Below are 25384 nucleotides of genomic sequence, written 5' to 3'. Positions count from 1 at the left end.
TTTGTGCCACCAGCTCCTGCTTGCCCGTGTACTTCTCTTACCGTCTCTACTCACATATCACGTTCCCCATCTGACCAGACAACTACGTGGCCCGAACTGTGGCATCCCTTCCAAGACATCCGAAATGACAGCTATACCATCAGATCTGTCCGACAAACTGGACATCATCCTGAACAAGCTCACGGCATTAGAACATGGGCAGACAGACCTGCGGCAAAACCACAACTCCTTGGGCTCCACTGTAGAGTCTATCAACGGCCGTGTGAACGCCTTAGCCGGCGTCAAGCAAGCACAGGATGGCATCGCACATGATGCTCGGTATCCAAGCCCTCGCTTAGGTCCAACAAGTCCAAAGCTCATTCCTCGAAGCCAGCAGAAGCGAGACAGCATCGGAGGAGGGGAAGATCGCACAAAGGATCCCAACGGCACTCCTGCAGATCAATTATCGTCGTCTCCAGGCCCTCGAAGAACGAGCTTAACGACGTCCAAAATCATTCTCACCTCGTATCCCGGCCAAGCTGGCGTTGATCCATTGCCGATGGAATGGGGTTCACGAGACCCTGCAAAACGTGGTCCAGTAGTAGTCTCACGCAATCCTTCTACTATCCGGAAACGTAATGCTATTGGAGCTCATGGAGGTTCATACAGCATCTACTATGCGCTTGCAGTTGCAAGTAAACAAATGGATACAGAGCACAAACCAGACTTCACCAATACTGAGCCAGCTGCAACGATCGGTCCGTTCCCGACCTGGTATGACCCCCAAAAAATCGTGGCAATGGATCCCTGGGGACATCTTGCTCCATGGCTCTACAACCATTACATCAAAGACGACAATGTCGAGATCCGGCCCACAATCGCAGTAACAAAAGCGCACATGATCCTACCCGAGCTTGAAGAAAGTGTTCGCAAAGGCCGCCTCGTACCAGATGGAAAGATCTGCCTGAATGCCTCTGGCGAGCTCAGCGTGACAAAGTTCGCCGTGGAGCCGGTCTGGTACCTCCCAGGCGTGGCAGAGCGCTTCGGTATCGACGAGGGCACGCTCCGCAGGTCCCTGTTTGAGCACACTGGTGGAAGCTACCCTGAGCTGATTACAAGGAACGACATCAAGCTGTTTCTCCCTCCAATCGGTGGCCTGACGGTCTACTGCTTCGGTGACCCAAAGAAGATGAGCGACCCGAATGTGAAGCTTGCCCTGCGAGTCCATGACGAGTGCAATGGGTCAGACGTGTTTGGCTCAGATATTTGCACGTGTCGGCCTTATCTGATCTTCGGTATCGAGGAAGCAGTGAAGGAAGCACAGCAAGGTGGCAGCGGTGTTGTCATCTATTTCCGCAAGGAAGGTCGTGCTTTGGGTGAGGTTACGAAATACCTGGTTTACAATGCACGGAAACGTGGCTCAGACAAGGCGAGTGAGTACTTCAAGCGCACTGAGAACATCGCTGGTGTGAAGGACATGCGTTTCCAGGCGCTGATGCCGGATATTCTGCACTGGCTGGGCATTACCAAGATTGACCGCATGTTGTCGATGTCTAACATGAAGCATGACGCGATTGTGGAGCAGGGCATTCCAATTCACGAAAGAGTACCGATTCCCGATGAGATGATTCCGGAGGACAGCAGAGTAGAGATTGATGCCAAGATTCATGCCGGTTACTGTAAGTCGATGGGATCTTCAACCATGGACGGAAGGCTGACACGCTCTTTAGTCACAACAGGAAAGATCATGACAGTTGAAGAACTCGAGAACGTCAAGGGTCGAGCTTGGGAAGATGTCGATGTAAGTCTCACATGCCACTCGACCATCCTTCAACGAAGCGGTAAGCTGACCAAGATTGCTGTAGCATTGATCGTGATTGCTGTTCTGTGCAGCTATTGCAGCGATGACATTCTTGTTAGCAAGATCAAAGCTGAAACGGTGCCGATGCTGCAGCTTTGCAGATCGCTCGTGCGCAAACATGGAGCACCTGTATTATGTGCAGAAGCTGTGGCGGGACCGTAGATCAAGATGAAGAGATCAACGATGTCCAGAGAGCAGTCTCGATTCACAGTCCGCAGACGACACGCTGTAGATCGCTTGCCCTCCACTCTGTACTTCAGCTCTTGATGTCGGAAATTCACATGCTTGTCAACACTTTGTGATGTACCTCGTACTCATCCCCATTTCTCGGAACATAAAGTACCGATAACGCAGGAGACGGCTAGTGGCTGTCTCCAAGAAGCTTCGGGCGTACAGTAGAGAGGGTAGAGATGGGTAGACCTTGTCGTACCCTGAGGTACTTGACTGCCTGCTTTGGCTGTTCGGTGCGTTTTCCGTTTGCAACATGGATGCTGATCCAGCAGCAGCAGTAACTAATCCCCGCAGCGAGCTCGTAGCTTTGCAAGTATTCGAACCCTACATCTCACGGGCGTGTGAAGCCAGACTGGCCTACGCGCGGCTCGCTGCCGAAAAGGGAGTGTCGAGCAGCGTGCGTGGCTCTCTGCGACGTGATCGCTCACCATCGACGCCGTCTGCACCGGGTCCACGTTGCCGGACGGCAGTCAGCCAGCCACAGTCGTCAGTCATGTCGGTGAACACGTTGTGCGGGCGCGGTGGCAGCAGCGCAGCAATCAATCGATGCAGAGTGAAACGGCCTCATGGATCGTCAAGTGCTTGTCGGATACCACCGCCTTTTTGACTCTCTCCCAGCGAGCTACCACCTAGTCCCAATACACACTAGAGCTGGCATCCCGACTCCCCAGCGGCGGCTCCAGCGCGTTCGCCCATGATCGCAGCTTAGCTGCAGGTTCTTCGTCAATCAGCGGCACTTGTTCAGCTCACGCAACCCCCAAACCCCAGCACATCGCGACGAGAAGATGCACCGCCTCTGCAGCATGCGGGTTGCCAGCGGGCGCCCAACTCTATTCCCACATGGCCCAGGGCGGGCTGCTGCGGGTGCGGACGCAGGTGTCGGGCGGGCAGCGAGCACGATTTGAGCCACCTGGATCCAGTCGTCAGCCTGCGGTGAGTGGGCGGGTGTGAGTGGACAAGTCAGGACAGGCAGCGACACAGAGGCCCGCGGCGTGCCCGGTCTGGCCGTCTGCCAGCTCCACTCTCGCCAGCACAGCTTTCCCTCTTTCGCAACGCACGCAGCACGCGACTAGCTTCGGCTTGCCGGTCTTGCGCGCTGCTGAGCCTCTGAGCCTCTGACGGGCGGGAAGCTCAAGAGGCTCGACGGGAGGTCGAGGCCGGCATCCTGACAGCGAACAGCGGACTAACTACTGCCATGCCAGGAGGCCCAAGTTGCTACACGCAAGCGAACCCGATTTGCTCGTGGCGTCATGCAGGCGTAAGGCCAGTACGAACTGGTTACATGGCTACGTATCCGTCCGTGTATAAGCAAATAGGTACTTCCATTCTTAACATGCCCTCAACCTGCTGCTTCTCGCCCCAACCGCATCCATCAACAACTCGCTGATCACTTCAGCTCGATCATCAGTATTGCTGATCGGTTTATATACTCATCGCCTGGCCAAACACCACTGACGATAACCCATCAACACCTTACCATCATGGCAGTCAAGATCTCCCAATCCGCGCTGAAGAAGTCTAGCGCACCACCACATCTGAGCCGCCAAGAATCTTACAGTGTGAAGCGTGATCCCATGGGCTCTCTCCCAGTGAACGCATCATTAGTCCTCGCCAGTGTCGCATCACGAGCGACATCACCAGGTCGCAAAAGCGCGTCATCAAGTCCTTTACCATCACCTAGATCCGAGACTGGGCGCCGGACCAGCTGGGAAGATTGCAAAGTCAAGCGCGACGGTTACGTCTCCTTCCCTGATTTCGACGACCTCCAGGCTTCACGAAGGACGTGATTTAGCCTGCGAGGGTCTCCAACCAACATAGCCGATGATACCGGATGTTTAAACGGAGACTGATGATGATCTGATGATTGCATTGAGGGATTTATCGACCCGAGAGCCACTGACCAGGAAGTCCTGATCGCGATCCATGAAAGGAAACTGGAAGGATTCCGGAACGAGAGGCACACCACGTGATTTTTGCCGACGCGCACGCGACTCCTCCACTACATCACTATTTCGTGGGAGGCTGAGGAACACACTGCCCGGATCTGAGATTCTTCTGCTGTGATACCCCAAAAGCGACAATGTTACCAACAGCGTTGCACACAAAGTACACGACTGTGTATACGCAACTGTGCAACCGAAATGGTAATGCGAACCGAGGCAGGAACGACCCCAAGAGTCAGCAAGCAACCCAGCGGCAGAAAGAAAACTACGACACCGATGCATCGGGTGCGAGGACCCATCCAAGCGGACGGACCCCATTCCCGATGACTACCCGAGCGACCGACTTGAGAGACGAAGCGGAGCGAAGCAGAAGACGATCTTCACTCGTCGAGCTCCAGCAAGCAAGTTCTAGCTCTTGCCCGCAGTTCATGCGCGTAAAGAGCCGCTTTCCGCGAAAGCGAGCAACACAACAGCGGTCTACAGCCATCCTACGGCAAAAACAGCTGATGCTGATTGATGAGTAACAAATCGCGGGCTCCCGTCCAAGCCGGATAGCGTCGGGACGAAATCTATCGGGAGGTGCCCCGACCCGGCACATCGTGCAGAAGAGTGGCAGCACACCCTCTCACGACAAGGCACAAGGTGACAGACATGCGGTATGCGCTGTCAAGTCTTGTCTCACTTTGACTTATTCATCCTTCTCGGTCCTTGCTGTTCACTGCTACTGGTGCTGGCTGCCTCTCCACCCCCAACCTCCATTCTCCACCGCATGTTTACTCACATGATGGGGTTGCTTGCTTGGCTTGGCCTGACTATACCTTGTTCATTCTTGGGCCTCCACGCACTATCACATAGTAGTGTGTTGTTCTTATGTCCGAGGAGAGTCGAGACTCTTGTAGACCGTGGGATGTCTCGGAGGAAGAGATGCTTGGTTCGGAGTTGGTTGCCGTAGTGCATGAGAGTCATGTGCTGCTGGTCAAGAGGAGGAGCTTTTGCTTACTATTACCTAGTAAGGAAGGAGGGAAGGACTTACATTCGAGCTTGGTGGTGATCGTCGTTGCTGTTGCGAACAACGGCATCACTTTCTAATTGAACTTATTCTTTTTTATAATGGGTGGTGGGTGGGATGATCAAGGCGGTGGAGGAGGGAATGAGTGGTTCACATCTTCGTTGTACTGGACTAGCCAGTCTTTTATTACATTACACATTACTTTCTAATTCAGACATTACTGTCGCTGCTTGCACGAGCTCATCTTCATCACCACCATTATCATCATCGCCATCATCATCTCTCAGCCCTCGTCAAAGCACTGCTCTCCCAGTCATGTCTCGCCCATATCAAAGCTTAAACTCGAGCGCACCGTGCGCACCATATCGGAGGAGCTGGGCAGGGCCTATTCGTGCACTTGTAAATCCATCTCATGAATCTTACGTGCCCATGTGTGCAGTGAGGCTGTCCGCACTGTACGCCGACTTTCTGCTCTCTCTTGGTCAAGTCGACCGGCTCGAACACATGTCGGTGTACTGACGCCGATCGACGCGCATTCTCGGGCTGCTCTCGTTGGTCCTCTTCGCGATGCTCAAGCCCGATGTTAGACGGGGTCGGAATGGTTGGAGTTATCATGCTTTCGTGCTGATCTGATTGGTCTTGTACATGGTGCTCAACGCCGATGGAGGACGGAGTCGGAATGGCAGGAGTTAATATGCTTTCGTGCTGGTCTGATTGGTCTTGTTCGCGGTGCTCAAGGTCGATAGCAGATGGATTGGCGGATGATGGAGTTGGTATGTCTACGGACCTGGCCCGAGTAGTGGGTCCAGGGCGTCTCTTGCCGATGCCGTTGTGCTTGAGTAGGTTTCGTGTGGTTTGTCCAGGCATGTTGTTCTGATGTTTGAATGACTTGTGGGATGACGAAGGTGCTTTGACTTGTTTATGATTTTGCAAGACCGTCCAGCAGTCCAGATGAGGTCGACTGAAGCTCGAAGAGTCGAAAGGTGTAGTTTGTGATTGTGCAAGACCGACCAGCAGTCAAGATGAAGTTGTTGCGAGTGTGAAGCGAAGAAGACTGACCAGCAGTCCGAGTGTGAAGTGAAGTGTGGGAGAGTATGAACTGTTTGAAGACCTGCTTGACCAAGAGAAAGCTGTACTTGGGCCTACCTTTTGTATCTGAAGGGAAGTAGCTGCTTGCCGACAACAAGACATAGCTAACGCTGCCTTTCTTTGATTGTATGAGACAGTCTCGAGAACGAGATGAAAGTGGAAATACGCAAGACATGCGCGAGAGACATCCGCCACGTGCAGACCATTGACGCGTAGAGAACCTCTTTGATAGAGCGACTATCATTACGGCGCCACGGAAGTGTGTTCGACGTGAGCAGAACTGTTGCGTGTTGCGAAGCAACCGGAAGTCCAGTAGGAATCCAAAGACGTACCGGTGTCTGTGAAAATGGGTCAATACAGCGCCCGACTGACAATGTGCGTCGCCAGTATCCCGGGCCACGCATCGACGTGTCTGGATGTCAATCTGACCACAGACGTATTGATGACGATGCGACCTCTCCGAGACATGCACGCCTTTTGGGACCAAGGGCCGGAGTTACTTCGAAACTGTCTTCACGAGAGCGAGCGCATTAGTCTTCATCCTCAGGTCCACCACCGCCGCCGAAGCCACCCATGCCGCCCATCTTAGACTTCTTAGACTTGCGGGTCTTTTTGCCTTGTTTTGATTTCTGCAGCGACTCTTGTAGACGTTTCTCGGCTTCGCGCTGTTCTTCTTGTGCAGCCGCCGTGGCAAGCTCGGCATGGCGTTCCGAAGTCTCCATGTTGATTTTCTCTTGAGCATCCTCAAGCCCGTTGTACTTGGTGAATATGGAGACTTCTCGTGAGGTTTTCTGGGCATAGTACTCCAAGTCCAGCTTTCGCGTCTCTTGACCATTCAAAGCTCTGTTGATTCGTTCGGGATCAAGCTTTTCTTCACGCGTGAACTTGGCCTTGATCATACGTCGCGTCTTTGGAGGAAACATCTTGCTGATAATGAGGAAATCAGTACCAAACATCCGCAGAGCATCATAAAACTCGTCGGTCTCCTCTTCCGTCCACGGGTCGCTCTTCCATTTCCACAAAGGTACTCGATCTGTGGGTTCTCGGCGGTTCTCATTGATCCAGGTCGTTCGATTGTTGAACGTTGTAAGATCGTTGATTTCCTCTACTGGTCGATCGGCAGCTGCTGCTGCCACGGCTTCTGCCTGTCGATCGACCACCATGGTCTTGGGATCCACAACAATGTTGCCATCCTCGTCCATCATAAAACCGACATTGTCGGTGTCCTCGGGATCCTCATCTGCGGCAGTCGGCTGTTCGTCAGCGTTCGCTTGATCATTTGTTTCATCCTCGGCGGGGACGGCTGTTTCCGTTTGTTCGCCTTGCTCTGCTGATCCTTCAACCACGCCATTTGGGCCTTCAGTGGACTGTACAACGCCATCCGCTGTGCCATTCGTCGTGGTGTCTGCGGCTGCCTGTTGCCCTCCACTTGCGATCAGTTCTGCTGCGGCACGTCGTTTCGCCTTCTCCTCCTCCCAATCGATGGCTTCCAACGCTTTGCCACGTTCTGACATTTTCCCGTGGTATGCATCACGACTGAGATCCCACATCGACACCGCATTTGGGTCGATTTCATGAAGCTCTGGATCAGATCCCTCGTCTTCTTCCTGCTGATCTTCTTCTCCGCCTTCAGCCGGGGGTCGAGGAACCTTGCGCTTGCGTCTTCTAGGCTTGCTAGGCTTTGCGTCAACCTTCACCCTCTTTTGTCTCTTGCGTCTTGCTTGGGCCTCATCCACTTCTGCATCTGACTCTTCGCGCTCATCCGCAGTCGGCACTGCATCATCACCTGCCCCCTCGTTCTCGTCATCGGAATTGACGATCGTCTCGACGCTTTTGACGTTTGATTTCCGCTTGGTTCGCGCCGCTTTTCGAGATGGCTGTCTTCGCCGAGGTGTCGCTGCTTCATCTTCAACCGGTACGTTGACCTCACCTTCATGAGCTGGTTCGGCAGTGGGTGTTGCGCTTGGCTGCTCGATCTTCGCATCGGGCGTTGTTGTCGCATTAGCTGGGGCAGCACGTCTCGTGCGCTTTGCGGGTCGTGGCCCATCAGGAGCACTCGATGCTGCACCTTTTGCCTTTCGTTTCGATGCAGGTTTAGGCTTTGGGATTGGGGCAGATTCAGCGTCTGGTTCCTGCACCGGGCTCGTCACGCGTACCACTTTCTTCGTTTTCGGCGCGTTCAAGGGTGCTGCAGGTGCTGCTTGGACCGTGGCAGCAGATTCCTGAGAGACATAGTAGTCTTCAAACCGTTGTTGCGCGCCTGCAATTGCTGTGTCGGAGGTCGTCTCTACATCCCGCGCGACCCGCGATGCTTCGGCAGGCTGTGCCCCAGTTTCCGCTAGCGGGGACACAGATTGCACCTGAGTCTGCGAAGTCGATCGTGCGGTTGTTTCGCCAACGGGCGTGGGAGCAGGGGTCGACAAGTGCTGAGATATCGGCGTAGGAGTGGGTGCTTTCTCTACAACAGGTGCAGGCGGTTGGACTGCCACTTCCTGAGCAGACTCAGGACGTGCCTGCTCGACTTCGGCCGCGCGACTAGTATCTGGAGCTGGCGCATGAGCGTCCTTCGCGCCTGACACTTCGAGGGCCGTCGAGGTCTCCTCTGGGACAGTAGGCTGGGTCGGCGGTGGCGTCGGTTGCGCGTTGGTTGGAAGTTGTGCTGGACTGGGCGGCGGTTGGGCTGATGGTGCGGCCTGTGTCGGCTGGGGCCTGCGTCGCGGTGCTGCCTTGGGCGCGGCCTTTTTGCCAGGCGCAGCAGACGAGAACAGCACCATTGTAGCGAGTGTGATCGAGGCAGACACGAGCTGCCAGACGCGGTGTTATCGATTGTCCATGTGGGTGGTGTGCATTGTTAGTGGTCAAAGCTGTCTCAGTGCGGCAGCAAAGTCGCGGGGACAGCCTCGCCGCCAAGCCAGCGCTGCTTCTGGTCGTTGACTGGCTCAGAAAGGAGGTCTTCGCTCTTCTTGATTCCCTCGACAAAGTCTGCAACCCAACTCCCACCCTCGCTCCTCCGTGTGCATCGCCGGCGCCTTCGCCTTCTGGTTCTTTCTCGACTTATGCACCGCTGATCCGCGCTCGACGACGCGCGCACATGGCCATCGCAAGCGTGCATGCCGTCTAATCTCCCAAATGCCCGCCACCAAGGCCGCTCCGCCTGCTTTTCCATCTCTGTCCAAGATCGAGATGGAGGACCGCAAGCGATCGCTGATTAACGACGTCGAGGACCTTGCGCCCAGTCGCAAGCGTCTGAAGGATGAGAATTGCGCTACGATGCGGATGGATGATGATAAGGAAAAACAGGTCGAGGTTCGTGGGCGCCCGACGCACATTCCACGCCGCGTGCGTGTACTGACTCTGTATACACAGGACTACCAAAAGGATGCGCTGATACGGCAGCTGAAAGAGTATAAGCGCGTAAAGAGGGATGCGGAGGAACAGCTTGCCGAGCTACAGAGGAAGGCGAGATATCACGATGACCACCTCAGGATACTCGACGCTTGGTGGTCCCAACTGCTCGACGAGATCCGACTTCGAATCGGCGACGAGCTCCCCACACCACCACCCAGCGCCACGTCCGCTGTCGGTATGATACCACTCCTCCATGTCACGTGAGAACATACCATGCTGAGAATATGATTAGGAGAAGAGATATACAACAAGGCGCTCAATTTCGACGATGTCGAGTCTTTTTCCGAGCACCTGAAGGCCCGGTCCACAAACATAAAAAATGCCATCCGGGATCTGTTCGCAAAATTACCATCCGCCTCTAACCCAGGCGAGGAGGAGCTCCAAAAGCGACTGGCGGAACTGTTGGTCCGCGAGAAGGAGCACGCAGTGGAGCTTAAAAAGGCAATTGACGAGAAGGAGTCCATGTATGAGCGTCTTGAAGCGGCTATGGGCCGCTACATGACTGCTGAACGGAAACTGGATCGTGCAAAAAGCAGCCAAGTGCAGAAGCTGGAGAGACAAGCCATCATGGGTAGTAACGGCGATGGCGCATCTCCCACGACTTCGAAAGTCGCAGCAACGCCCAAGCGAGAGCATGCGGACACGAATGGCGAGCTCGAAAATGGCGTCGATATTGCAGAGGCTGAGGCGTTACGCAAAGAGGCTCTTGCTGTCGCTGAAAAGCAACGAGCTCAAGTCGAGGAGATCGAAGCCGAGAACGAGAGACTAACAAATGAGCTCAGTGCTGCGAGGACCAAGCTTGCCAGTTTATCGGACGACGACTACATGGAAACCTCGCATTACAAGATTCTCAAGTCAATGTACGAGGATGTCGTCAAGCGAGTCAATGACCTCGAGGCCTTTAACAAGCAGCTTCGCGAAGAGACGCAAAAACTACAATCGGAGCGGGCTGCCACTCGAACGCAAGTCGAAGAGGAAACTAGGAGTCACGTTTCAGAAGTCGAGGCTGCGAATGCCAGAGCTGAGACCGATCTAGCGCGCATCCGACATGCACGCGATCAGCTTCATTCCGAATTGGCGATACTGAAAGCCTCAGAGGATGGACCGAAGTCGTCCTTAACATTGGCGAAAGAGGTGGCTGAAGCTAAAGACTCCAGGATAGCAGCTTTGGAGTCCCAGGTGCAACGCCTCCAGCTGCAAATTGGTGAAATTGAGGCAGCGGGAACAGATCTGGACGGCATGGATATGGACGCACTAAAGTCGAAGGTGCAGACCCTCACCAACCAGTATTCGCTGCTTGCAAATGAATTGCCTTCTCTCGAAGCTGCATGGAGAAAGCTGCAGACAACTGCGAACAAGAAGATTGAAGATATTGCAAACTGGGAGGACCAACTTGCTCGTCTAGCTGCGGAAAAGGCCAAGGCGGATCACAAGTACTTTGGCGCAATGAAGGCGAAGGACACCCAGGAAGCACAACTCCGAATGGCCAAGTCACAGAACGCGCGGTCAAGCGAAATTGTGACACAGCTCAAGGACGAGTCAGCCAAGGCCAAGGAAGTCTGCAGCAACTACGAGCGTCAGCTGGCAGATTCAAAGGAAGCGTTCACGAAGCTGGAACAGCAATATCGAACTGCAGAGCAAAAGCTGAAGGAGGTGTCCTCCGCCAATGACGGTCTTAAGAAGAGCGCTGAAGAATTGAAGTCCTTGGTGTCTGCGAAAGACAAGGAAGTCGTTGGAACGGCCAAAGCTAAACGCCAAGCCGAAGAAGACTTGGAAAAGTGTAAAGCGCGACTCGACGAGACGAAGAAGCAGTATGATACGCTTCGTAAAAGCAGAGCCGCCGTTAACGCTGCAGACTCGGATGATTGGCGGGTAAGTTCTGCCGGAATTGATCCTTGCTGGAAGATGTACTGACAAGATCAACAGAAAGTCGCTATCTGCCCAGTCTGTTCCGCGAACATTCGGAATACGGTTCTGAAGACTTGCGGGCACGTGTTCTGCAGCAACTGCGTTCGAGATCTCATCTCCAACCGCAACAGAAAATGCCCCAGTTGCGCCAGGAGCTTCGGCGTGAACGATCACCAGACGATCCATTTGACGGCGTGAGCGATGCCACTCCTTCGCTCCTTTTCAAGTCATCATGTCCCTCATGCAGCTTCACTGCGACGGCTGCTCCTCAAGGTCAAGGTCTTAATCCTCCTCCAAGACACCCAACTTGCTTGCGAACAGCACACGGGTGGAGCATGACGGGTCCCCTTCGCGGCCTGGGTGGATGAGAACAAGAGTCACAGTAACACAGTGCGTTACTGCTCGGAAGAGGTCGTGGGGAGAATGAAGTTCGTTTCTGTCTGTGCCCGTCTGTCGAGGAGCATTCACAAGCGGGCAACAGTGTATTACGTATCAAGACAGCGCTCTAATAGCTCCTCGAGAGCCTGCCTGAAGAATAGGCATGAATGAAATAATGCATACGACAACTGTCTCCTTCCATTTTATTTTGACTGAGCGACTGGGTGGGGCACTGCTGCGTGATCTTGCCATGTGATTGCGTTGGTGCTATGTGACAGACGTGACTTCGGCATGCGATATGATAGCGCATCGCATACCAGATGCCCCCAGACACAGAATCTGCCCCAACAAAACGAAAGTTGATGCATAGATCATCGTGTTGATAATCTCCGTTGATTTACACGCTACTACGGACAGATAAATGCGCTTCATGCACACGATAAATCCTCAAACCTTGCACGCTCGGTTCTATTTCTCCCTAACTCCTCCTGCTCTCCACGAAAGGAGCGCTCGTATGTTCATTCCACGATCGCTTTTCTCCTTCCGCAGAGAGGGTGTAGACTTTGATTGCGTCCAGCATTGTCTTACACGCTTATGATTCTATTCCTGCTGCTGTTGCTCCTCGTCCACTTTCAGCTCTATCGTAGCGCGATCTCGCCTCGTCCAGATTGTCTTTTATGCATCAGGGCTTGACATGCGCAGAATACGAGGAAGACCTGTGTGAGAAGGGGTCGTTAGTGATGCGATCTCTCATGATAAGTGCCATCTGTAGTGTTCGTAACATGCTCGAATGATCTCCGCTCCCGTCTCTTCTCGCTGAAATGTCCTGTACGTACCGCGTATACAATCACAGCGCCGAATACTGCCGCTGCGACGGCTTTCCCGTCTTTGGGGTCCTCGTTTGACCCCATCATGCTGTGGTGATTTGTGGCGAACATGCTGCCGATTGTGCTGAGGATTACGATGCCGAAGATGGAGATGACGATGCTATGAGGTCCAGACTGTTAGCCTTTCGTCGTCGCTTGTTTGTGAGCGTGGCTGAGATGCGCATACCATGTCCATGCGTTGAATGCGGATACTACGGGCTTCATGATTGCGATGTGGTTCGGGGAGGGCGCCTGGCCGGTCGGAGATGCGGTATCGGGGTGGGAGGCGAAGCGCAGTGGTCGTTGAGAGTAGCTTCTGGTGATATGATGCCGTCTCGCAGCCGTGCGAGGGTGGTGTTGCGGCGCGGGAGGAGAGTGTGGTGTGGTGATGGCAGGGCTGGCGCTCGGACTTGCGAAGTGATCGTCACAACTCGTGGTCGAAGCTTCGTGTCCCACGCCGCCCGGCTTCGAATGCGACTGCCTTGTCCCGCTCTCACCACGACGTTGACATTGGACATTCAACCACTTCACCACATCGTAGACACGAGCCCGGTTGAGGACCTGTAACGCCAACCCAAGCAGAATCTCTCCCTACCTCGGAGCCGTCACTTCTCAGGATGCCTGCTTACCACTCCGTCTTCCTGGACGAGCCCAATCAGCAGCTCATAGGCAACTTCGCATTGCTTCCACTCCGAACACGCACACGCGGACCTGCACAGCAACTTCCAGGCCTACCAGCCGGAACAAGCGATCTGGACATCGAGGCTTCGCACGAGTCCTACGACCCTCTCGATGAAGTGCTCGCACTGTTCCGCGCAAACACCTTCTTCCGCAACTTCGAGATCAAGGGCCCTGCGGACCGCGTACTCATCTATGGCATCCTCTACGTCTCAGAAGCACTTTCAAAAATCAAGCCAGGGCAAACAAGGCGGGAAGCAGAGAAGAGCGTCATGAACACCGCTCTGGAGACACAATTTGCGATTCCGGGCGATGCGGGTTTCCCGCTCAATCAGATGTTTGAGCCACCGAGGGATAGAAATGAGGCCGAGGTATTGAGGCAATACATTATGCAGATGCGGCAAGAGTTGGCTGTGAGGTTGCTGAACCGCGTATACCCTGACCCGAATGGGCCGCCGAGTAAGGTGAGTGGAAACTTGGAGTCGTTATCAGTGTGGCATACTTGGTATATTGAGCTATTGAGCTAACGTGTCGCACAGTGGTGGCTTAGCTTCCAGAAGAGGAAGTTCATGGGCAAGCAACTATGAAAAGGCGTCATGTTGATTTACTCGCTTGTTTGAGATGAAGCTTCGCTTGCACAAGCTCGAGCAGAATCCTGTGTTGTCCAGAGTGACCACAAGCAGTACGCGATGCCACTATCCGGACCTTCTGTTAAACCCTTACGAAGGCAATTTCGGCCTATCAGTGTGGTTAAAGTAGTAGTCATCTCTGGCCAGCAAAAAGAGCATATGCTGGACACCAGTGCTCGCTAGGCTCGCCGCCTGGACTTTTCGCCAGGCTACGCATGGTACGAGATACCAGCACAATCAAGTCAATCACTTTACTCATCTCAAGCTAATTCACGATCTCGGCTACGCCAATAAGGACCTGTCACATGTATCAAGTGACTTGGGATAGAGCCGTGTGACGTCGAGGGCGAGGCGAAGCTTGCCCACACTGTCGCTACCGCTCATACTAGTGCGCGACGTGAAAGCCTCGGAGATCGACTGGCCAAGTGCATACGTTTCGTACAATGAAGCTCGGACTAGCTGCGGAGCTGCAATCCCCAGCGAAGCCATGTTGCATGCAAGATTGCGGCCTCAGATGTCCTCAAGGCCGCACAGTCAGCCACACGGCACACAAGGCACGATGGGATTTACGGCCCCGTGACAGCTGGTACGTCTAAGCCTCGCCAAGTGGGGGAGAAGGAGCGGGAGAACGGCGCTAGAAGCTTTCATCGGCAAATCAAGCGACGTACATGGTCGAAGGATCGCAAAGAACGCATCGCCATTCGCAAAACTCCAAAGCCTTTTCATGCTGCGGCTTGCTGCGGACGATCAAATCCCAATTACAGCCGGAGCTGCACAGCCCGTAGGTATGGCTTTCATTGGTGCACAAATCGGAGGCCACAGTAGGTCAGCCTCTTACTGTCCCTGCTTATCTTCCCTTATATAACAGGCCTGGTCGCCTACCCCAGTCCCCACACACACTCTTCACATGGCTTTGACATCGCTATAGTAAACACACATTACGACCATGCCAAGCAGATTATCCAAAATATTCCTCTCAGGGAAGGAGAAGGAAGCCGCAGCAGAATCAGCACACAGCATTCGATCGTCTTCTGGGAGCGATGCTCCTCCTGTGTACGAAGAGCGCGAAACCCTCGATCCCGACAACGGCCTGCCACCTCCAGATGTTACCGCCGGGTTCAGCAATCTGAAAATTTCATCTCATGGCGATGGCTTTCCTACGAGCGAAGAGTGCATCGCACACTTGAAGATGCTCGAGTGCTTCTACCGACTCAGACAATCCGTCGCGAGCCAAGATGGACTGTTTGGCATCACAGACGATGTCATCACGGCCCAGAATATTCCGATGGACGACAAAGCATCAGCACTATTAGCAAAATTGGGCGAGAAGCGCTGGGCAATATACGTCCAACGAGCAGTGGATCGGTTCGAGACGTGGTGGAATGCCATCTCGCCGGATCGCCACTGGCCAGACCGGACGCAATTGGCAGAGTACGGCAAGGCAGATCAGATTTGTCGTTCTCATCTCAGCAAGGACTATTCTTTTGACGCTGCCACTTTACCGCCAGTCGATGTGCTTATGGTCTGGCATGCTTTTCAATTGAACCCGCGATGCTATCTGGAGGATTGCTTGCGTCAGGGTCAAATGAAGCTTTGGCACTCGGCGATGCCTTTTGAGGCTATTGCACAGTCCATCAACTCTACGACGTTTGCTTACGAGGATCGAGCTGGCGCAAGTACTTACTTCACCGAATTGACGAGTCGACCCTGGAACAACTTGGACGACGAGTCGCACAGGGCGACAAAGTGTCCTCGTTGCCAGACAATCAATTCCAATGTGCCATGGACCGACCCTATGTTTGGCGGCCGCGACAGTGGAATGACTGACCTTGCTAAATTGGAACAAGAAGTCGAATGGATGCTATCTGATGGAGTCGGCTACTGCGACAAAGACTTTGCGTATGCTTGCCAGGGATGTGGAAAATACATAACGCATGACACATTGCGAATCGGCAGATTCGTGGCCGACGTCAAACTACTACAAAGTCGCAACGTCCCAATGAAGGGCACTATCCTTGGGATCCACGGAATTCCCTCCAAGGCGTATAAAGTCAAGGATATCACGACCGAACAGATCGACATGCCCAATCGGATTATTAAGGCTGGAGAGCATGTCATATTCTTACCTGAATCACTTCTCGAGCTGTACACCCTCGGCTCGGTTCGGGACCAGATCGAGCTTGCGATGTTGGACAAGAAGCTCCTGCGACAGGCGAGAGGCAGTCTGTCTTCCACTCTCTTGCGACACGAAAGAGTTGGTATCCGCAAGCTCATGAGCCGATACTGGGACAACTCATCTCCCTTCGCGCTCGACCTGGTTTCTGCCGTCATCCGCCAAGGCAGCTTTGTCGAGAAGATGCACCACATCAACTGGCTCCACTCACCAGCTCTACCTAGCACAATGAACCGCCTGACCACAAAATATGGCCACTTCATGACCATCATGCGACAATATCCTCTCAAAATGGCCGTCCCAACCCTCGACGTCGACCTTGCCTGGCACACGCATCAGCTCAACCCAGCCCAATACATGGAGTACACCGTCTCTCAATGCAGACAATTCATCGACCACGACGACAAAATCGCCGAAGTCAAACTCAACGACGCTTTTGCCTGGACAAGTAAAGCTTACACCCGCCTCACCGGCCAACCTTACTCTGAATGTACTTGCTGGTACTGCGAAGCCATTCGCGAATCTCACACAAGCCATGCCTCTCGTCTCTTCAATGGATCTTCAGCCCAAGCAGCCGACATGTTACATGGTTCTGAACAGGATCCTGCGAAGAGTGTGCATATCTCAGCACATAATGCTGTTCGACCGAGCGATGATGCGAAGTATTCGACTCTATCTGAGAAGCAAGCGAATGAATTGGAAAGGCACTACCAGAAGGCTTGTGATCGGGCGATTAAGAAGGGAAGGAAACCGCCGAAGAGGGATGATTATTATTACAGTGATGCTTATGGGCATGTGGTTTATATTCCGGCGTATAGTCCTTATGTGGGTTATATGCCTTATATGCCCATGTATTATCCTGTCACGCCCGGGTGTATGGCTGTTGGGGCTGGGGCTGCTGGGAATTGCTGTTCTGGTACTTGTGGAGCGGGCGTTGCTGCTGGAGGGTGTGCGGGAGCAAGCGGGTCTTGTGGAGGCGGTAGTTCAGGCGGATGCGGAGGGGGATCTTCTGGCGGTGCGGGAGGTGGCTGTGGAGGCGGCGGCGGTGGCGGAGGAGGTGGTGGAGGCTGTGGAGGGGGTGGTGGTGGCTGTTAATTTGTGGCCTTTCCTTCGTATAGTAACTGGCTATGTAGATGCTTTGCCGCTATGCTGATGCTGACGCTGAAGATGATGACGGGATGATAATGATGGTTAATTACATTAGCAAAACACACACATGGGTTGTCGGGAGCCTGGCGAGGCCGTCGTCGTATCTTTCTTCCTTCTGTCGAACTGAATTGTCGAAATGCATTTCCTTCACTTTCGCACTCATAAAAATCTCACTTTTCCTGCTCACTTCAGTCGGCCTTCTTCCTGCAAGCGCCCAGTTCCTGCTTTCCGTGGCAAACCATCTCGAATCCTGCCCCCGCATCTGTATGCCTTGGGGCACATTCTCCAGTTCCCTCGCCTGTGCAGTAAAACCTCTGGCCAGCAGGGCAAGGATGCGTCAAAGGTCCGTCAGGCGTGCATTGGAAGAAGCGAATGTCGTTTAGACAACTTCCATAGAGGTCGCCAATTTTGCAGTTTAGAGACGCGGATTCTTCCGCTTCGGGTGATGATGAGAGAGATGCGGGAGGTAAGCTGAAGTCTTCTGATGGAGAGAGGTCTTCTACTGTTGTTTGAGACTCTTTGGCATCGGAAGGTTCCGTTGTGCTCATGCTCCAGCCTGTTGGGTGGGAGACGAGCGATATGTAGCAGAGGCCCATGAGAAGGAGAGATAGGACAGCTATGGTGATGCCCAGTGGGCGCGAGAATCTGGATGGCTTCTTGGTGGCGACATTAGGATGTTGGCCCTGCGGGATTTCCTGGTAGAGAGGGAGTTTTTGAGACATTGTGGTCGCCTTTCGCTGGTGGAGCGGTGGTGGGAGTTTAGTCGCCAGGGGTTCAGCTGGGGTGTTGTTGCCTTGTTTTCAGCTTTCGCGCAGAGCTCTATCGGCTTGTCGCTGCTTGATGGGTGCTTGGTTGTTTGTGTTGTTGTGCTGCGAGGTGATATCGGTGGCGTGGAGTGCAGTAGTGGGAGAGGTGATGTCGGACTCCTGAGTTAGGCAGCTAGCGGTGTAACTTATTCTTCATGATCGACGCCGAATCCAATCTCGTGTTGGAGGTCGGTGCCAACGTGCTAGCCGCTTTGGGCCAAATCCGCACGCTCGTTCCTTCTACACAGTCGTCCACAGCTTCTTTCGGCGACGGACATGTGGCACTGACCTTGCTGGCGTGGACACTCTCACACACAGCTCTTTACTTCACACACATCCCGTATCGTGCACTTCACACCGAATGGCGGAGCGTACGCAACTGACGGCGTGCAAGACATGCCGAACCCGGAAGCGTCCGTGCGACAAGGCTGTACCGCGATGTGCGCTCTGTGTCAAGGCCGACACGCCTTGCACCTTCGTCGACACCGCCAGTGGTGAAGAGTATTCGCGGCAGTATGCCATGTCGACAACGCTCTGCCAACGGCACATACATCGCTGAACACACACAGGCAGATCGCCGACCTGGAGCATCAGGAAGCGGAACTTCGCGCTGAGCTCTCCAGCACTGCAGGGAGAAACACCAGCGTGAATGCAACTGCCGTGGATCAGAATAATGCACAGTCTCCTCGCAATGCTGCTCCTGCGGAAGGCAGTAACGTCCTCGAGACAATCTTGAGCAATCCACGTTTTCACCCTCAACGGCTGCGGCAGCTGCTCGTTCGGCGGCAGATCCAACAGCCAGTGGAAACGCCTGCGGAGATGCCACACCCTGACATGGGCCACTTGATGTTCGACAATTAGTACGCTGATGTTCAACTCGAGGCAATCTCTCACTGACTGAGGATGCCACAGCTTCAAAGAGTCGCATGTACAGCGTCCCATGCTGCAGAAATCAGAAGTTCAAGGCCTGCTGCGTCGAGCGTATCCGGAGGGGCAGCCTGGACAGCTGGATTCACAGGACTCTTATGTGTTCCTCCTGATCTGTGCCATCTCTGCAGTCCGCTTGAGACGGCAAGAACTGCTCACTCAACACCCGTACAGCTTTTTTCTGTCAGCTTTACGCCATGCTGAGCATGTCAACCTGCTTTCTGGCATCACCGCCCTGCAGAATTTGCTGTTGTTGAATCGTTTTGCTGTTTACTATTACACTGGTGAGAAAGTCGAGGCGTATCCCCAGACGATACTGATCTTCTGTAGGCGTGTCCACCTGGGACATTGGCCGAATCTGCATGCATCTATGCATCACTATGGAACTACACCTCAAGCCATTGATCCCGCTCAGGTCCTCCGAAGAACAGCATCGCAGAATTTTGTTCTGGGAAAGCTACGTAACAGATCGTCACATGTCAACCATTCTAGGACGGCCATTCGCCATAGCCGACGACGACATTGAGGTGGACCTACCAGCAGCTCTTTCCGGCACCGAATTCGAGGGGTTCGATGGTCTTGCTCAGCCCAGAGCTGATGCTGTCATGGAGTCGCCCATGGCCGTATTCATTGCCTTCATCAAGTTGCGGCAGATATCCTCCCGCATACAGACCACTTTTTTCGCGAAACCCAAACGAGCATCCGCCCAACTGTCGATTCATACGAAGATGACCGTGTTCGGCGAGCTTCTCGACATTCACCAAAAGCTTTCCGAAGAGATCAAAATGTGGCGGCAGCGTAGTCCAATCTATCTCCACGCTGAGACGTTCTACCAAATGCAGGAATGGTACGAGTTCCTTGCTGAAAAAGAGCAGCTCTTCCTAGTTCGTGGCGCCATTGATGCTATCCACTCAAGAACCGGATCGCGCCCAACAGAGCTTTGTGATATCTGCTGCTCTTCTGCATCGAAGGTCATTCATCTCTACAGCGGGCTATACTGGACCAAGCAGATCAATTGCACGCGTCACTACTTCCAGATTCTTTTCACAGCCGGCCTGTTGTTGGCATACTTCTCCACAAATGAACATCCGGACCATTCCGATAAAGCGTCCGCAGCCCAAGACCAAGAGACTATGGCAACGCTGATGGAGTGTCATCGATTATTGCAGAGTCTCGGTCATGAAATGCAAGATGCTCTGCCATATGCGAAGGTGTTTGGCTTGATCTGTGGAGCGGCATTCCCTAACTGGACGACATATGAGCCCCATTGGCAAGCTTTGCATGCGAATGATCCAGACATGTCGAGGCGGGAACATCTCTCCACGGGCACATTCCCACTGCCATCGGGTCTGAACAATGCAGCGTATGGAGACTTCGATCAAGCTGTAATGTATTACGCTCATGACACTTGGCCGGACATGCCTACTGACTGGTCCTATTCTCCTGGACACCTTTTCGCAGACATGGAAGCATACGTGGGCCAGTTCGCGACCGGCGACTTCACGTGGGACCCACTTCTCAACCCACTGTCGTGGAACATGTCTGCAGATGGGATTGAATAGTTTGGCTATCTTTGGAACCGCGATTCCGTTGCATAGTGGTATACATGATCGATGGCTGCCTTGGCAGTATCTCGCTGCGTCTCCGAAGTAGCGGCGCCAATATGCGGCGTACTGACTACCCGCGGATGCCTCCACAGACGACCATATCTATCCTTTGACGGCGGCTCTTCCACGTGGCAGTCGAGGCCCGCTCCCCAGACGATACCCTCCTCCAAAGCTACTGCAAGATCATCTTCGTTGACGATACCGCCTCTTGCTGCGTTGATGATGATCGAGGTCGGTCGAAGCAGTCGCATCTCTGCCAGACGGATAAGGTCTCGTGTTTCCGAGGTCAACGGAACATGGATCGACAAGATATCTGCTGCACGCAGAACCTCTTCCACAGTACTCAGGCGAACATGCTCAATATCCTGCCATGCTCCAGTCGGAAGATAAGGATCGAAAGCAACGATATCTGCATCGAATGCGCCACGGATGATACGAGCAACCTCTTTGCTGATGTTGCCCATGCCTATCAGTCCCAAGGTCTTTCCTCGCACGGTCTGACCTTGACACGTTTCCTTGGGGACGAGCTGTCCGGAATGCTGTTCGACCTGTATCGAGCCTATCTGTCTCGCCACAGCCATTGTCAAGCCGAGCACGAGTTCCGCGACCGATCCTGCGTTCGCGCCTGGAGTGTTGAACACTTTGATCCCCGCCTTTGAGCAGGCCTCCACGTCGATCTTGTCTAAACCGACGCCTTGCTTTCCGATGGCTCGAAGTCTCTTAGCTACCGCTACCTGACTGGCTGTGATATATGATCCTTTGACGAGGAGGTACTGCGCATTGTTCTCCCAGTTCTGGATCTCAGGATTGGTGGGCAAAACGACGTCGAACAGTTGCTGCGCATGCTTTACCGCTTCCGGATGAAACTTGTCAATCATGTACAGCTGAGGGCGCTGTTGCTCATGGGACTCCGTGGAGCGTTGGGGTGAGTCGATGCGTGCGAGAGCCATGTTGAACTGTTGAAACTTTCGCCAGGCTCAGGGTGACTCGCGGATAGCTGTGTGAATTGCACAGTCTGCTCACTGAGCCCATATATTTGAAGAGAACAATATGCAACAAGAAAATGACTCCCGAACAGAGCGGACCTCGTCCGATGAGGCCGTGTCGGAAAGTGCCCACCGCACATTGAGATCATCGATCGCCACTCCTCTGGAGACTGCACAACATCTGTGAAGGCCGGCGCAGCTACCGCTACTCGCACGTTGCGGGTTCGCGAGGACCTCCTACGCCGGCAAACATCCATTGGGCCTCGTGGCATCGCATGATGGGATCCTGTGACGCTATGTCCTGCTTCAACAGATGCGGTACTCCAAGAATTACTACTATCTAAACTATCTGTGAAGGTATCTCGGCCACTGCTACTTGCACGTTATCGTGCTTTACGTCTCCATTCATCCGCGCAGCTGGGCGTCGAACCTTCTCATTGAGCGCCAACATCTCCGAGGCCCTCTTCGTGGCCCCACCTAGCAGTAATGGTCCATCAGTAGCAGCCATGACCCAATTGGCACCCATTGCACAAAACTTCTCGACAAGATCCAATCGCGCATGTAACCCGCCAACACCAACCCACTTGCCAACTTTCTGGCATGCAGCAATCGTTCTGCAGTATGCTTCCGTCACCTGCTCCTGCTCATACTGCCCCGGAATACCCATTTCGGCTGTGAGATCATTGGTGCCAATCAACAAGCTGTCGACACCTTCAACGGCGGCGATTTCGTCAACTAGCTCAAGTGCTTCCAGCGTCTCAATCATTGGAATCACGAGTGTGTTCGCATTGATAACAGGATTCGCAACCTTAGCTGGAATTGATCGGAACTGGAAGTGTGGAAGCCCGTTCGTCGATGATCGATGGCCCACAGGCTGGAACTTGGCCTGGTTCTCAAATCAGTACTAGCTTCTTCTCCACGAATGCATTCGACGACTTACTGCCGCCACAACGTCCTTCGCATCTTGCACTGATCGAATGTGCGGCACAATCACACCCAGAGCTCCGCCATCCAATATGCGTGAAACAAAGAACGGATCTTTGCTCGGTGCACGGACGATTGGGGTAATACCAGCATATAGCGCTGCCATGCAGAGTTGGCCGGTCGTGTCGAGGTCGAACGAGGAATGTTCCATGTCGATGAGAATCCCGTCGAAACCGGCCGTCTTGGCCATCATGGGCAACTCGACTGACCTGACGAGTTTGACGCTCAGAGTTGAAGCTACTTCATTGCGAAGCAGCTTCTCTCGCAAGGAGTTCGCCAAAGTCACTTCTTGTGTCATGTCGTCGAGCTCGTGAGTGGTATGCTTGCTTGTGGATTTGACGAGGTGAGGAATTTAATGCCGCGAAGTGCAAAAGATCGAAATGCGAAAGTGCAGGAGAAGTCCTACCAATATGCCGTCTACTGTCCAACGCGACTCGTTCAACTCGTCGAGGAACATTGGCTGTGGATGATTGGACAGCCGGGATCCTCGCATTTGGGGCTGTGGTCGGAACAGCTCCGTCGGACGATGTCCGCTTGCCAGGCCCTCACAGTAGACTAGCATTCGGTGCAAAGACATCACAACAACTCCGCATCTCGCAATTCCACCGCCCGAGAGGCCGAAGACACTAAATAATGGCCTCTGGGAATACTGCCACCTCGGCAATCCGACGCTTAGCGTGTGAACGCTGCTGGAAGAGAAAGCAGAAGTGCGACAGGAAGGACCCCACGTGCACACTATGCAAGGAAGCAGGCACTCTATGCCGGCCTCGCACTGTCAATGGCAATGACTCAGATGATACATTTCTTGCCGGAGAAAGCTATGTCCAGACACTGAAGAGGAGTATCACTCAGCTTGATAGCCAGCGTCAACACAAGAGGCAGCGAACCGGCTCACCTTCTTCCGCACCAGTGGCTCCAAGCAACGCGGATCAACTTGGTAATGCGCATAACGCTACCGATAACGTGTCAGTCCACAGCGCTCTCGCCGATCTGACACACTTCGGGCTCAACACAACGCCTCGTGATCAGACAGGAAATCAGTCATCGGCGCAACCCTTCTCGCTTTGGAGTCTGGCTCAGCGTGCCACATCATGGGCACATACTGGCTCAGTCAGTCTTGATGCATCCCAGGATACATTACCTGCTTTGCTGGAGCTTCGTAACTTCTCATTCGATCTCGTAGTATCGATCGTTAAAGACTACGAAAGACATGTGCTCCGCACCTATCCCTTCATTGCTTCGACCACACTCAAGAAACATCATGAAAATTTCGTTGACGAGGGTCTTGAAGCCACCGGTAATTACAGTGCTCTGCTGATGGCATTCATCATCTCCACGGGCTCAAACAAAAATGGTGCTTCTCCGAGTATGGAACTGCTTGCTCTTCAGGCCCGCTCAGCCCTGCTGCAGTTGTGTACGAATACGCGAGAGACAGATGCCGTCTCTTCGATGCAATGTCTTGTAGCTGCGGCACTCAATGCACTTTATGGGATAAATGTCGAATCTGCATCGTATCTTGTTGGATTGGCACTGGCCAAAGCTATTGCGCTAGGCTTCCATCGCACGCAGTCTCAAGATCTGAGTCAAGAGAAATGGCGGATAATGTCTGTACTCTATGTTCTGGACAGGTAAGCAGTAGCACGCTACAATGTGCAATCGGACGCTTGGCTGATGTCCTCAGTTCGATCAGCTTCGTTCTCGGTCAGCCAGCTCAGATAGCTGATGGTGACATATCGCCCGAAGTACGCCTTTGCATCATGACCACTGGTGACCTGCTGACGATTTTCAGACCTTCGAGCCCAAACCTGACTGGGTTGGAGAAGACATTCAGTTGCTGAAGGAGCAGCTCCAGCATGCTCGCCTTCTGACTAGACTGAGAAGAAGCACTGGCCGACCAGCCATGTACTTCACCACGGCATACGAATCGTGGTGTGACTCAACTACACTAAAGAACTTCACACCATCGGCGACTGAGGGCTCTGATCCTCTATTCTTGCAACTCCGGATCCGATTTCATGTCGTAGCATTTCAGCACTTGCGTACAGCCAGCAACGAGCAGTCCCTCAGACAGAAAGATCGCCATGCAAAGGCTGCGCTTCACGCTTCCCATGAATGGCTACAGTCCCTAGAAAGGCGCCAGGACGAAGAAGTCGGCTTTTGGTCCATCCTAGATGCATACGAGATCACGGCTGTAGCGATCATGTGCACTTGCTTGCAGTCTGGAATTCAAGACATGCCGGAAGGCGTTATGCTATGCCGCAATGTGCAGCTTCTTGCTCTCTCCTTACTCAGCTACCTCTCGGCACGAAGCCCCGCCGCTACAATTATGCGAAAGGCTGTGTCGACAATTTGCAATGCTCAACGGATCAATATCGAGCACGAAGGCGAGAAGAAACTGCCGCGCAAATTGAGAGACTTGCTGCAAATCTACAACAGTACTCTTGCTGTTGCGGAGGGTGAAAGAGCCGCGCCACTGTAGTACTGCGATTGCAGCTCCATTTGTCACAGCACTTGGAAACACCAACAGTCGGACTCGATTGCAAGGCTTCATCGCTAATGGTCAGACACGGAGATCCTGTGCTGTGGAACGACCACATGACCCGGAAAATGGGGTTGACCTTAGCCAGATGAATGCAGGCCTGCAGCCCACTTTGGGTTCCGCAAAGCTCGACTCAACCAGTCGGACATCTTCTCGGAGTGCAAAGCCTTCCTGGAACGGGTATGGTTGATTAGATCGACCTCCGTAGAGGGATATAAGCTTTGTGCTACAGGG

The 25384-nt window shown here is 53.5% G+C and overlaps 12 protein-coding genes across 12 annotated transcripts; 7 read left to right on the top strand and 5 right to left on the bottom strand.

The window, feature by feature from the left end:
- Positions 1–124: 124 nt before the first annotated feature.
- Positions 125–1850, top strand: URC1 (Putative GTP cyclohydrolase; the record flags this gene model as incomplete). The annotated part of the gene is made up of 3 exons (XM_023602700.2): positions 125–1658; positions 1710–1780; positions 1845–1850. 3 exons carry the CDS (start codon positions 125–127, stop codon positions 1848–1850), a joined length of 1611 nt encoding a protein of 536 aa, XP_023451616.1.
- Positions 1851–3552: 1702 nt separating this feature from the next.
- RHO25_010387 (uncharacterized protein) lies at positions 3553–3858 on the top strand (the record flags this gene model as incomplete). The annotated part of the gene is made up of 1 exon (XM_023602701.1): positions 3553–3858. One exon carries the CDS (start codon positions 3553–3555, stop codon positions 3856–3858), a length of 306 nt encoding a protein of 101 aa, XP_023451617.1.
- A 2784-nt stretch (positions 3859–6642) lies between these two features.
- On the bottom strand, positions 6643–8886 carry RHO25_010386 (uncharacterized protein; the record flags this gene model as incomplete). Its single annotated transcript, XM_023602703.2, has 1 exon — positions 6643–8886. One exon carries the CDS (start codon positions 8884–8886, stop codon positions 6643–6645), a length of 2244 nt encoding a protein of 747 aa, XP_023451582.1.
- A 355-nt stretch (positions 8887–9241) lies between these two features.
- On the top strand, positions 9242–11626 carry RHO25_010385 (uncharacterized protein; the record flags this gene model as incomplete). The annotated part of the gene is made up of 4 exons (XM_023602704.2): positions 9242–9418; positions 9479–9695; positions 9753–11392; positions 11447–11626. The coding sequence occupies 4 exons, from the start codon at positions 9242–9244 to the stop codon at positions 11624–11626; spliced, it is 2214 nt and encodes a 737-aa protein (XP_023451586.1).
- An 818-nt stretch (positions 11627–12444) lies between these two features.
- On the bottom strand, positions 12445–12897 carry RHO25_010384 (uncharacterized protein; the record flags this gene model as incomplete). The annotated part of the gene is made up of 3 exons (XM_023602705.2): positions 12445–12522; positions 12643–12793; positions 12860–12897. The coding sequence occupies 3 exons, from the start codon at positions 12895–12897 to the stop codon at positions 12445–12447; spliced, it is 267 nt and encodes an 88-aa protein (XP_023451584.1).
- Positions 12898–13289: 392 nt separating this feature from the next.
- RHO25_010383 (uncharacterized protein) lies at positions 13290–13937 on the top strand (the record flags this gene model as incomplete). The annotated part of the gene is made up of 2 exons (XM_023602706.2): positions 13290–13814; positions 13890–13937. 2 exons carry the CDS (start codon positions 13290–13292, stop codon positions 13935–13937), a joined length of 573 nt encoding a protein of 190 aa, XP_023451595.1.
- Positions 13938–14925: 988 nt separating this feature from the next.
- RHO25_010382 (uncharacterized protein) lies at positions 14926–17247 on the top strand (the record flags this gene model as incomplete). Its single annotated transcript, XM_023602707.2, has 1 exon — positions 14926–17247. The coding sequence occupies one exon, from the start codon at positions 14926–14928 to the stop codon at positions 17245–17247; it is 2322 nt and encodes a 773-aa protein (XP_023451591.1).
- Positions 17248–17489: 242 nt separating this feature from the next.
- On the bottom strand, positions 17490–18023 carry RHO25_010381 (uncharacterized protein; the record flags this gene model as incomplete). The annotated part of the gene is made up of 1 exon (XM_023602708.2): positions 17490–18023. One exon carries the CDS (start codon positions 18021–18023, stop codon positions 17490–17492), a length of 534 nt encoding a protein of 177 aa, XP_023450843.1.
- Positions 18024–18468: 445 nt separating this feature from the next.
- On the top strand, positions 18469–20596 carry RHO25_010380 (uncharacterized protein; the record flags this gene model as incomplete). The annotated part of the gene is made up of 4 exons (XM_023602709.1): positions 18469–18620; positions 18677–18967; positions 19020–19318; positions 19365–20596. The coding sequence occupies 4 exons, from the start codon at positions 18469–18471 to the stop codon at positions 20594–20596; spliced, it is 1974 nt and encodes a 657-aa protein (XP_023451597.1).
- A 5-nt stretch (positions 20597–20601) lies between these two features.
- RHO25_010379 (uncharacterized protein) lies at positions 20602–21591 on the bottom strand (the record flags this gene model as incomplete). Its single annotated transcript, XM_023602710.1, has 1 exon — positions 20602–21591. One exon carries the CDS (start codon positions 21589–21591, stop codon positions 20602–20604), a length of 990 nt encoding a protein of 329 aa, XP_023450764.1.
- A 376-nt stretch (positions 21592–21967) lies between these two features.
- RHO25_010378 (uncharacterized protein) lies at positions 21968–22909 on the bottom strand (the record flags this gene model as incomplete). Its single annotated transcript, XM_023602711.2, has 2 exons — positions 21968–22513; positions 22568–22909. 2 exons carry the CDS (start codon positions 22907–22909, stop codon positions 21968–21970), a joined length of 888 nt encoding a protein of 295 aa, XP_023451564.1.
- Positions 22910–23244: 335 nt separating this feature from the next.
- On the top strand, positions 23245–25090 carry RHO25_010377 (uncharacterized protein; the record flags this gene model as incomplete). The annotated part of the gene is made up of 3 exons (XM_023602712.2): positions 23245–24239; positions 24293–24353; positions 24401–25090. 3 exons carry the CDS (start codon positions 23245–23247, stop codon positions 25088–25090), a joined length of 1746 nt encoding a protein of 581 aa, XP_023451035.2.
- Between the last annotated feature and the right edge of the window lie 294 nt (positions 25091–25384).

The sequence above is a fragment of the Cercospora beticola genome, chromosome 7 (assembly GCF_033473495.1).
Source record: "Cercospora beticola chromosome 7, complete sequence".
Lineage (NCBI taxonomy): Eukaryota > Fungi > Ascomycota > Dothideomycetes > Mycosphaerellales > Mycosphaerellaceae > Cercospora > Cercospora beticola.
This window is presented reverse-complemented; position numbering and strand designations above follow the sequence as displayed.